The 12,564-nt window shown below is 44.1% G+C and overlaps 1 protein-coding gene across 1 annotated transcript in view; it reads right to left on the bottom strand.

The window, feature by feature from the left end:
* LOC120569477 (titin-like) overlaps positions 1-12,564 on the bottom strand; it is a 123,873-nt gene that overhangs the window by 60,013 nt on the left and 51,296 nt on the right. Inside the window, 13 exon segments of the mRNA XM_039817336.1 lie at positions 98-400; positions 1,044-1,631; positions 2,086-2,382; positions 2,780-2,977; positions 3,708-3,812; positions 4,961-5,548; positions 6,721-7,008; positions 7,968-8,258; positions 8,509-8,793; positions 9,477-9,782; positions 10,597-10,899; positions 11,373-11,675; positions 12,233-12,520. Coding sequence (XP_039673270.1) covers positions 98-400; positions 1,044-1,631; positions 2,086-2,382; positions 2,780-2,977; positions 3,708-3,812; positions 4,961-5,548; positions 6,721-7,008; positions 7,968-8,258; positions 8,509-8,793; positions 9,477-9,782; positions 10,597-10,899; positions 11,373-11,675; positions 12,233-12,520 — 4,143 coding nt within the window.

Here is a 12,564-nt window from a genome sequence, read left to right as displayed (position 1 = left end):
TGCTGGTGCTTGATGTGTATTTTCTGAATTCTGCATATGCAACTTTAGTGTTTTAAAATGTAATTTATAATTAAATGATAAGTTCAGTTTTACTTACAGACAATGTCCTTGGTAATCACAGGTTGTGATGGCTCACTTGGCTGCCCAAATCCAGCCTTGTTCTCAGCAGTGACTCTAAACTCATACTCTGTTCCCTCATTTAAGCCCTGCACCTTAAAGCGCAGGTCAGGGACCGTCCTCTTACAGGCCCTCACCCATCTCATTCCTCTCCTTTCTTTCCTCTCTACACAATATCCTCTAATGTCACTTCCTCCGTCCTGTACTGGTCTCTTCCATGAAATGGTGACAGCGTTCCTACTAATGTTGTCAACCTCTGGAGTTGAGGGTGGACCTGGTGGGCCTGGGGAAACAAAGTATGCAGAAACATTTTGGTCAGATTTGCCTTGAAGTATTAAATCCTCCTTAACACTAGCAACACCAGGCATTTTAGGAGAACTATAACTGCCAAGTCTGACGGCCAAACGCGTGTATCCTTTTGTTATCGCTGATGGGCCAATAACACATCAGCCCTTTCTATCTCTACAGCACTGCATTAATCTCTATAGCAGCAAAGACACACTATCAGAGCCAGATAGCTCATCAAACTGCTTTAATGCACACAAAATGGGTGTACCCTTAGCAGTGTGAAATATAATGTGCTGTTTTAGAAGAAATATTTTCACTGCGCTGTATGACCATCGTGCAATTGCTTCAATTCGGCTGCAGAGAGTACCAACTTTAATCGATGCTGCTCCTGGCGGCTGAAGGGGGGTGTTTTTTGTGAAAAACAACACTAATGTTTGTCAATGTTATTCTATCATTATGCCAATATAGGAATGTGCAGAATAGGTATTTAGAAAATATGGTGTTAAAGGATTTTTATAATCCTATGATTATCTGGAAATTTCTATTTCAATTATTTCCATTTAATTATGTTTTTTTTTAAATACAATTATGTTTTTTAATCATACAACTATAATCATATATAAAAAACTTAAACTTACGGTAACTGTCAACCATTTTTACTGGACCAGACTGGCTTGAGTCTCCAGTGCCACACTGGTTCACAGCACACACTCTGAAGATGTACTCGTTGCCCTTGATCAGTTTGGCGGCTACATATCTGCAGTCCATGACGTTTTCAGCTAGCTTGGTCCACTGCAGGCGGCCGGTCTCTCTCTTCTCAAGGACGTAAGACTTGATGGAGAAGCCACCATCCTCCTCTGGTGGAAGCCAGGTCAGAGTACACTTCTCAGCTGTAATGACACTGGCTTCGATGGGGCCTGGAGGTCCAGGCACATCGAGGACCTTCACCTTTACACGTTCTTCTTTAATGCCAAAGGGGTTGCTGGCGGTGATGACGTACTCTCCTGTGTTCTTCCGGCTTGCATACTTGATAGCCAGAGTGGAGGAGATGGGAGTGCTGGTGATGGTAACGACGTCAGAGCTCTTTAACTCTCGGCCTCCCTTTGACCAGACAGCAGTGGGTGGAGGTTTGCCAACAATCTTGGAGGCTGAGATCACAATGGTGTCACCGGCCTTGACTGATACACCGTCCTTCATGTCTGGGTGAATAGTGATGGTCGGGGGTTCTGCAGAGAAGACAGAAGAAAGTTGCCTTATAATTGTCTACAGACCTCATCAATTTAAATTCAAGACGATATGACCTTGAAGACCTGATGAAATATTTTAAGGATGTTTCACCCACAAGACACAAAAACATAATTTAGGTTTTGGACTATTTTGTCTTCTTTCAGACTTGTGGTGAAAAAAGCTTTCAAAATATACACTTTGGTGTTTATTTTACTACACTTTGTCTATTTTTGTCTGTAGATTATGACTTGTTTATAATGTTTATGACACGTTCATGACAGTGTCATGTCACTCTTATGTAGAGACCTTCAAGTAGAGTGTAATATGTCAACGAAATAAAACAAGAAGTTTGAACCTGGCTTTATCCAATGTTCACATATCTGTTCTGGAAATGTATACAAATAAGCACATATAACCGCTGAACTACCCAAATAAGTTCACTGCTCAGCTTACCGTACTCATCCTTGCAGGTCAGAAGCTCAGTCTGCTCTGAAGGAACACTGATTGCCCCGGCAGAATTCTTTGCCCTGATCCTGAACTGATACTGAGATCCCTCCGTCAGGTCAGTGACGGTAAAGGCACATCCCTGGATGTTGACATGATTGGCCTTCATCCAGGCCTTGCCGTCAACCTCCAGCTTCTCCACCATGTAGCCAGTCAGCTTGTGACCGCCGTCATATTTGGGAGGGGTCCAGATCAGAGTGACCGAGGTCCTGGTGACGTTAATCACTTCAGGCTTACCGGGAGGATCTAACAGGACGCAAAGTAGATGCGTCAAAACACACCAAAAACACGAGACATGCTTTTAAAAATAGCATTTATCTATTTAAGTATTTAGTAGTGTTGGGTAACGAAACCAGGTGTCAATTTGGCACGTTATCTACTCGACTGAATAACAACGCAGATGTCAGTGCCAGAATACTCCAGCACCGCTTTGAAAGATCTGTGCTGCATCATAAGTGATTATTATGGATCTTATTCTTTTTCTAAAGTATTGTTTCAGGCACTTTTTAGGCACAGACACCATTTTAAAAGTATCGTTTAAGCGCCTGTGTCAGAAAAAAACTGACACCCAAGCCTGATATTTAATATTAAAACTGGAGACTTGCAGAATCATTCTTTGGTCAAAAAAAAGCAGTGAACTCACCAATGGGATCTAGGGCAACCAGAGCCTCGGTGACCTTACTTGCCCTTCCCAGGCCGGCTGCATTCATGGCCATCACCCTGAACTCGTACTCTAGTCCCTCTATCAGGCCAGTGACTCTGCACTCCTTCACTCTCAGAGGAGTCTTACTGGCCCGCTTCCACATCAGACTGTTCCTCTCCTTAAACTCCACATGATATCCTGCGGAGAACACAAAATCACTTGGTCATGATGATTGCCATTAGCTCAGACTTAAAGGAACACGCCGACTTATTGGGACTTTATCTCATTCCCCGTATCACCCAGAGTTAGATAAGTCCATACATACCCTTCTCATCTCCGTGCGTGTTGTAACTCTGTCTGTCGCATCCCACCGCTAGCCTAGCTTAGCACAGATCCTGGAGGTAACCGGCTGCATCTAACCTAGCTTAGCACAGATCCTGGAGGTAACCGGCTCCATCTAGCCTAGCTTAGCACAGATCCTGGAGGTAACCGGCTCCATCTAGCCTAGCTTAGCACAGATCCTGGAGGTAACTGGCTCCATCTAGCCTAGCTTAGCACAGATCCTGGAGGTAGATCTAGCCTACTGCTCCAAATAAAATAAAATAACGCCACCATTTTCCTATTTACACGTTGTGATTTGTATAGTCACAGCGTGAATAAAATAACAAATAACAAGGTCACAGCCATCTTCTAACCGTATACATATACGGGGAACTATATTCTCAGAAGGCGAAGCACTGCTACTTCTGCTACTTGGGCGGAGTGACTTGCTCGTAGCACCTGAGAAGCCCCGTGGTGAGGAGCAGAGAGTTCGCCTGGAGTTCTGCGAGATCTTATCTAACTCTGGGGGATACGCTGAATAAGACAAAGTCCCAATAAGTCAGCGTCTTCCTTTAACAACAAGCTGATGTCCATCCCAGTCTGTTACCAGTGATTGTGGAGCCACCGTTGTCCTTTGGATCAGCCCAAGTCAAGACGGCCGACTCGTGGCGCATGCTCACAATTTCTGGAGGAGCAGGTGCCTCGGGCACATCTGGATGAATCAGAGAAGGAGACGAGGGTTAGGAAAGGAGGTAAGACATACATAAAGCACAGAGAGTTGTAAAATACCTGATCACGCTTTACTCTGTCTTCATGATGTCTTTCACGTGTAACAGTATTAATTTCTATAATTTGCATTCAAACTTTGTCCCTTAACAGAAAAACTGAATTCAATAAAGTTCATTAAACTGTGTAAAATGTGTATTTTAATCTGTTTTCTATAAAAATCTCTCTCTCTCTCTGTATATTGCAGGTTGGGTCACTATTTAAGAAAGACTTACAAAAATGTATAAACTGAATAAAGCTAAATTTTTTTCCATGCAGATCCATTGTGTTTTTGAATTGACAATGTATATCATCTTCACAAGGGAACAGTTCAGTACTTTTTTAATAAAAAAATGTTTGTGGATTGATTTTGGAAACATTGAAGACTCAGAAGTTTACTCTGACACTAGAGATACTAAGTCTTAGTTAGAGATACTAACTAGTAACAGACAGACTGTATAAGACATGTGACTGCCTCAGGCCAAAATGTTATTAATCTACAGCTGCAAAGATGAATCGATAAGTCGTCAACTATTACATTAATCGCCAACTATTTTAATAATAGATACATTTTTTTGAGTCATTTCTTATGAAAAACAGGTAAAATTGTGTGATGTCAGCTCGTTAAATGTGAATATGTTCTAGTGTCTTCTCTCCTCTGGGACAGGAAACTGAATATCTTTGAGTTGTGGACAAAACGAGACATTTGAGGACGTCATCTTGGAACTTTGGGAAACACCGATCCATTTTTTTAGAGACAGAACAACTCATCCATTCATCCAGTAAATGATCCACACATTAATCAATCAACAAAGACAATAATCGTTATCGTTATCGTTATAGTTATATATAATAAGTCTTATTAACAGATACACAGACAAAATACATGGGGAAAATCTTTGCTCTGCTTGGAAAACAGTAATGTTTAGTATTGGTGGTTACCTCTCTCCCTCTCCCTGTCTCTCTCTCTCTCTCTCTCTCTCTCTCTCTCTCTCTCTCTCTCTCTCTCTCTGTCTTTCTCAGGACGATCAGGAGTTAAATTATATATATTAAAAGTAACCATTCATGTAGCATATGTTAGTTCGTGGTACTCACTGAATGGATGCTGGGCGATGACGGGGTCCGACCTCAGGTACTCTCCGATGCCGTACTTGTTTTCAGCGAACACTCGGAAGATGTACTCGACTCCATCGTGCAGCCGGATCACCCTCATGCTGGTCTTCTGGATGGCCGACGCCACCGTGGCCCACTTGCTGTCCGTCGTCCGCCTCTTCTCCACGATGTAGTTGGACACCTCGGCGCCGCCGTCGTCTTTGGGCGGCCCCCACTCCAGCGTGATGCCATCGGCGGTGATCTCGTCGAACTTAATGGGCCCGGTGCAGATGCCCGGCTTGCCGACCACCACCAGCTTGAACTTGCAGTCCTTGGCGCCGCCGCTGTTCCTGACGTTGATGGTGTAGGTGGTGGCGTCCGTTCTCTGGCAGTCTCGGATCAGGAGGGTGGTGACGCCGTGGGACGCCTCCACGCACATTCGGCCCGTGTCGCCGATGCCTGTGTCGCCCTTCTTCCAGGTGGCGGTCGGGAGGGGAACGCCGGTGATGGGGATGTTGATGCGCGTGGTGCTGCCCTCCTTCACCGTGCAGCAGCCGTCGTGCAGAGCGCTCAGGTTGCAGTCAGGCGCCACTGAAATCCAAAAGGAGTTTGCTTAAAAAACTGAATCTGGAAACAATAATTTTATTTTCTCCCAAAATTTTACATACCGTATATCATTTTATTTCAAAACAAAAAAAGAATGAATTAAATAAACTAAAGTAAGCTGTTGTTTTTAACATCTTTTAAATAAAATTGTGTTTTCAGTTATCTTTTAAAGGTCCCATGACATGGTGCTCTTTGGATGCTTTTATATAGGCCTTAGTGGTCCCCTAATACTGTATCTGAAGTCTCTTTTATATAGACCTTACTGGTCCCCTAATACTGTATCTGAAGTCTCTTTTATATAGACCTTAGAGGTCCCCTAATACTGTATCTGAAGTCTCTTTTATATAGACCTTAGAGGTCCCCTAATACTGTATCTGAAGTCTCTTTTATATAGACCTTAGTGGTCCCCTAATACTGTATCTGAAGTCTCTTTTATATAGACCTTAGTGGTCCCCTAATACTGTATCTGAAGTCTCTTTTATATAGACCTTAGTGGTCCCCTAATACTGTATCTGAAGTCTCTTTTATATAGACCTTGGAGGTCCCCTAATACTGTATCTGAAGTCTCTTTTATATAGACCTTAGTGGTCCCCTAATACTGTATCTGAAGTATCTTTTATATAGACCTTAGTGGTCCCCTAATACTGTATCTGAAGTCTCTTTTATATAGACCTTAGAGGTCCCCTAATACTGTATCTGAAGTATCTTTTATATAGACCTTAGTGGTCCCCTAATACTGTATCTGAAGTCTCTTTTATATAGACCTTAGAGGTCCCCTAATACTGTATCTGAAGTATCTTTTATATAGACCTTAGTGGTCCCCTAATACTGTATCTGAAGTCTCTTTTATATAGACCTTAGAGGTCCCCTAATACTGTATCTGAAGTCTCTTTTATATAGACCTTAGTGGTCCCCTAATACTGTATCTGAAGTATCTTTTATATAGACCTTAGTGGTCCCCTAATACTGTATCTGAAGTCTCTTTTATATAGGCCTTAGGAAAAGCAGGTTTGGCGAATCATTGCTCCTAGATTGCAAGTTAATGCTCCATTCCAGTTGGTGACGTGTTTGCCAACCAAAAAAAAAAAAAAAACATAGGCCAAAACTAAAGAAGAAGAAGAGGAAGCATAATGACTGATATAGTAATGACTGCTTACCGAACTGGTCCTTGGCGATGACGGCGAGCTCTGTGGGCGGTCCCTCTCCGGACTCGTTGAGCGCCTTGACTCTGAACCCGTACTCCGTGCCCGCCGTCAGCTCGTCCAGGGTGTGCGTGTTGTTCTTGCCCTTCATGATCTGCTTCCACTTGCCCTCGCCTTCGCTCTGCTCCAGGATGTAGGCGCTGATGTGGCTCCCGCCGTCGCTCAGCGGCTTCTTCCAGCCCAGGACGATCGAGTCCTTGGTGGTCTTCAGGGCTTTGAAGTCCGTCACTGGACCAGGTTGCTCTGAAGGAAGATAACAGATTAGTTAAGACCCAACGTTTGGATTATGTTGAATTTGTTCAATGTAGTCATGTAGATTCAGTTTTTATGCACCACGTATCTGGAACACACTCCCTGAAAACTGCAGGTCTGCTGCAACTCTCAGATCTTTTAAATGTTTTATTGACCATTAAAGGTGCAGTAGGTAAGACTTATAAAACTACCTTTCTGTCATATCTGCTGAAACTGGCCCTATGTTCCAGTAGAACTACGTGAAGCAGGTCATTTAAAATAAATCCAGCTCCTCTGGCTCCACCTACAGCCTGGAGTGGGATTAGCAAAAATCCACAGCTCCCTGTTCAGATGCACCAATCAGGTCCAGGGGGGGTGTCTAACTGCGTGTCAATCACTGCTCATGCACACGCATTCATTCTCCCTTGTGGGGGGAGGGGCTTAGGAGACAGTTTTGGGCTTTAGCAGAAAGGGGGGGAGGGACTGAGAAGTTGTCGATTTTTTATTTTTTTGGCTAAGTCCTGGATCTTCACAATCCTACCTACAGCACATTTAACATTAGAAGTTACAAGTTTACAGAGAAATACATAAAAAAAGCCAAAGTACAATGCTCACATTTGAACATTTTTATCCCCTCTGAACTTTTAAATCAGGGCTGAAGAGTTTTGTTTGATGCTGATCTTTTTTATTTTAAGTAACTGTGACTTTTATTCCTGTATTTCATACCTGTCTTATTCCATTTTAGCTTATTTTATATTCACTTTAACAAAAGTTTGTTTATAACTGCTCTTTAATGTGTTATGTAAAGCACTTTAAAATTCCTTGTTGCTGAAGTTTGCTGTATAAATTAAGCTGCCTCTAACATCGCTCCTGTGACTCATTTGTTTCTAAAATAATCCTTATTATAATCTCTAAATCTTCTGTACTGTACCCTGTTGTTTGATAAATCAATAACAGTGACTTGTGGCTACCTGAGGCCCGGACGCTGCCGGCCGTCTCGCAGCCCTCTCCGATGCCGTAGGCGTTTTCAGCCAGCACTCGGAAGCAGTAGGCCTGTCCCGCCTCCAGGTTGGGGATTCGGAAAGAGATCTTGTGACAGTTTGCCTCCACGCAGGTCCAGGCCTTTCTCTCGGCCAGTCGCTTCTCTACGATGTAGCTCTTGACGGGGCTGCCGCCGTCAATCTGCGGGGCGTCCCAGGTGATGGTGGCGTGGCTTAGGGAGGTCTCCTTCACAATCAGGTTCATGGGTGGCCCGGGAGAATCTGAGGGGGGACAAGAGTCAATGTTTCTGGCTCAGAACATTTGTAAACTGAAGCACAGATTTGGTGAAAAGACATCCGGAAAACAAGATTTAAATGTGACTAAATCCGGGTAAAAAGGGAACGTTTCTAGACAATCTATTCAGCCATAGTTTCAATAACTACATTTCAGTGTGTTGCAGTTCATTGCGTAGACTGTAAAATAAGAGAACAGACTTGATTTTGACTTGCTTTTTGGCAGATTTGGTCTTACCGAGCACTTTGACCACGATGGTGTAGGTCTTGGAGCCGCTGCTGTTCTCCAGCAACAGGGCGTATTTGCCAGCGTCGTATCTGTTAATGTCCTCAATCATCAGCAGGGTGTCCCACTCCGACGTCTTGATCAGCACCTGCCTGTCCTTCAGGTTGGCGTCCACCTTGGACCACGTCACCTTCGGCGCCGGGCGTCCCCTCAGAGGGACGTAGAGCCTCATGGTGACGCCGGCTCGGAGAACCAAAACCTTTCTAAGGTCGGCGTCCAGCTCGGCTTCAGGAGCAACTGCAGGGCAGACACAAGATTATTTATTAACAAAAACCAAACGGAATCTGCAGGATTTTCTTTACAGTTATCAGCAGTGAAGCAGAATGAAGATTTGTGGAATTTAGCGGACTGTTCTCTGCTTTGTGTAGATAAAATTCAGTGGAAAGATCCTGCCGCCACAGAGTCTGTGTGCCTGAGGTTATTAATCATGACTTTACGTCATATCATCTGTTAGTCCCTGCATTCTTTACTCTATCTGTCTATGTCCTTATGGCAGTTTTCTGTCTCTTTTAGCATTAGGAATTTCAATTAAAAAATAACGAAAGTTACGAATGTAACTACGGTTCTATGAATCCTGGATGATCGCCAAAGTTCTTGTTACGAGACACAGAATATAGTCAGTGTTAAGCACTGCCTCTGGCGGTCAGTAAGGATGAAATAGAACTGCCATATAACAAGTGATCTATGTTTTCATATGTTTTTCTTGTGATAATGTGTGGAGGCCACAGCAGGTTTCTAACACGTTAGCTGCATAGCTAGGTTGTCTTAATTATCTTATGTCTGCTAATTATATTATGATTCATGAAGTATATGTACTAAACATGATTATTTCAGTGATATAAAAGGGAAGGTGCTTAATGCCTTAATGCATAAAGGTTATTTATCAAAATAAAAGCCCAAAAAAGAATAAAAGTACGTACTCAGAATGTCTTTGGGCATGTGGTTTCCAGGGACCTCGCTGGGCTCGCTGAAGCCGATCTTGTTGACAGCGATGACTCGGAACTGGTACTCGGCGTCGTCCATCAGGCCCGTCACCAGGAACTTGGTGGCCTGCAGCTTTTTGGGGATGTTGCACTTGGTCCAGTGCTCGGCGTCCACCCGCTTGCACTCCACCAGGTAGCCGATGATCTCGCAGCCGCCGTCGTACGCCGGTTTAGTCCAGCTGAGGCTGACGGACGTCCTGGTGGAGTCAACCACCTTGGGGAAGGCAGGGGGGCCGGGAGGATCTGGACAAGTGGAGGGACACATTTGGTGTTATTATGTTTCTAAAAAATGTGTTTCATATTTTTTTACTTTTATCTCACAAATATATAACTACTTGTCATGACTAGAGTCTCAACAGGGGGGATTATGTTGTAGAAAACCACAAGTATAGATATATATTTTAAAATGAATGTTCTTTAATGTCTGCATGAACTTTTGTATCCTAACTTCTGTGCAAAGACTAAAGTCAGGAGTCTGGTAAAACCTGAGCAAAATTACACCGTACTTTCCGAGCCGCGTCAAACAGAGCTGCTGAGAAAAACAGGATTTTTGGCCATTGACAAATTGACAATTAGACATTGTCTAATTAATTTCTGATGAATTGTTTATCTGTGGTGAGTGCTAAGATAGGAAGAAGGGATTACTGCATGTATATTATCACTTGCTCTGGTTTTCAGCTGAATGTCTGCAGAAGGTAAGAACTCAGAACCTTATTATTATTATATTTTTTTGGGGGCATTTCTGCCTTTAATGGATAAGACAGCTGAGCTATAAAAGGGGAGAGAGAGGGGAGAGACATGCAGGAAACGTCACATGTTGGACTCAAACCCTGGACCTTCTGCGTCGACGAATAAACCTCTACATATGTGCGCCCGCTCTACCAACTGAGCTAACCCGGCCACAACTCAGAACCTTATTGATTTAAATAAAGTTCTTATCACCGCTTCATCTCAGTCTTGATTCATCATCAGCACCCAAGAAAATCCACGATACATTGAATTGAATAAAAGATAATCCAAAAAGCCTTCTGGTTGTCTGTTTGAAGCGGAGACTTACAGACGGGGTCGACAGCCAGCCCGGCCAAGGAAGCGTCGCTGGGTTTGCCCAGACCGGCCTTGTTCATGGCGATGACTCTGAACTCGTACTCGGAGCCCTCGGTCAGCTGAACGGCCTTGATGGTCCTGTCGATGACGGGTCGCCGGTTGACCTTGACCCAGGCCAGCTCCGTGGCCTCGCGTTTCTCCACCATGTAGCCCAGGATGGTGGCCTTGCCGTCGTTGGCCGGGGCCTTCCAGCTCACCGTCATGGAGTCCTTAGTGATGTTGGTGATGACGGGCGGCTCGCACGGACCGGGAACATCTGCAGGGTTAGGTTTGGGTTAAAACAAGGTCAGGATAATCTCCCATCAGTGTCTCATCAACAAGCAAAATGTGCCGTCTAAAAGTGTTCAAAATCAAGCACATGTATTGAGTAAATACAGTGAAATGTGTTACAGATGCAGTAGGTAAGTCTTATAAAACTACCTTTCTGTCATATTTGCTGAAACTGACCCTATGTTCCAGTAGAACTACATGAAGCAGGTCATTTAAAAATAAATCTATCTCCTCTGGCTCCACCTACAGCCTGGAGTGAGATTTGCAAAAATCCACAGCTCCCTGTTCAGATTTTTATCATGTATTTGTAGAGATATGTCTGAGAAAGTTTCACTAGTGAGTAAGACTATAAGTTCATGTGGAAATGTTTCTTTTTTTTACTGTATTTGGTATTTTTCAAACGAGCCTCAGTGCAGGAAAGCGTTGTCAGTATCCTGTGGTTTAGTGGTGTGAACGTACCGTACGGGTTCTTGACCATGACGGGTTCGGTCATGCGTGCGTCACCGACACCATACTGGTTCTCAGCGCTGACTCTGAACTGGTACTCGTGTCCTTCGATGAGTCTCTCCACCGAGCAGTCGGTGCTGTGTCCGCTGATGTTGGCGGTGACCAGCGCCCAGTTGGGCCGGCTCGTCTCGCGCTTCTCGATGATGTAGTTGGTGATCTCAGAGCCGCCGTCGGCGAGTGGGGGCTCCCATCGCAGCTTGATGCGGTCGGCAAACACCTTGGCAGTTTTCACAGAGGCCGGAGGGCCGGGTTTGTCTGCAGGGAGAAGAGTAAGGAAGTGAGGAAGTAAGTAAGTAAAGTAAGTAAGGTGTACATATGTATATAGCACCTTTCAAGAATACAAAATCAGAAAATCTTCTTTATTTACACAATAAAAGCAATCTTTATGAAGAAACAATTTGCACAGCTAACAATTCTTCTTCTGTGTTGGAAAATATCATGTTGTAAAAAGGAAGATCCCGCGCTCTGCTATTGCTGCAGCATTACCATTTATTGAAGATACTAATGTTCCGGTCCTTCTGGACCTTCGTCAAGAGTATTTTCCAAATACTTTTCCAAAAACGTTGCACTACATTTCCAACTCCAAAAGGACAATACTCTTGATGAAGGTCCAGAGGGACAGAAACGATAGTTTCTTCAATAAACAGTAATGCTTGTAAGATTCAAACAGGTAAAAAAGAGCATTACAATAATGAAACGGGACAAAATAAACGCTTGAATTAAGAGTGAGAGATTAGCTTCTTAGCGTATCTGTGCACATACTGTAATATTAGCAAAAATACTACAATAAAGGGACATGAAATGTAACTTACCGAGCACTTTGACCTTGATGCTGGCGTACTTGGATCCGTTGCTGTTCTCAGCGATGATGGTGTAGTCTCCGGACTCCTTCCTGGTAACGGCGAAGAGCTCCAGCATGTGGATGTGTTTCTTCTGGGAGACCTTCATCCCCTCGATGAGCACCAGAGGCACTCCGTCTCTCTTCCAGCTCACCTTGGGCAGCGGCTTCCCGAACACCGTCGCGTCCAGGGCCACGTTCTCGCCGGCTTTCACCACGATCAGGTTCTTCATGTCGACGCCCAGCTCCACGCGAGGAGGGACTGCACAGCACGGCAGACAACAATCAGAATTAGTTCGCGTTTCA

The sequence above is a fragment of the Perca fluviatilis genome, chromosome 12 (genome assembly GCF_010015445.1).
Source record: "Perca fluviatilis chromosome 12, GENO_Pfluv_1.0, whole genome shotgun sequence".
Lineage (NCBI taxonomy): Eukaryota > Metazoa > Chordata > Actinopteri > Perciformes > Percidae > Perca > Perca fluviatilis.
The sequence above is the reverse complement of the archived record's forward strand: the minus strand, read 5'-3'. Positions and strand labels throughout refer to the sequence as shown.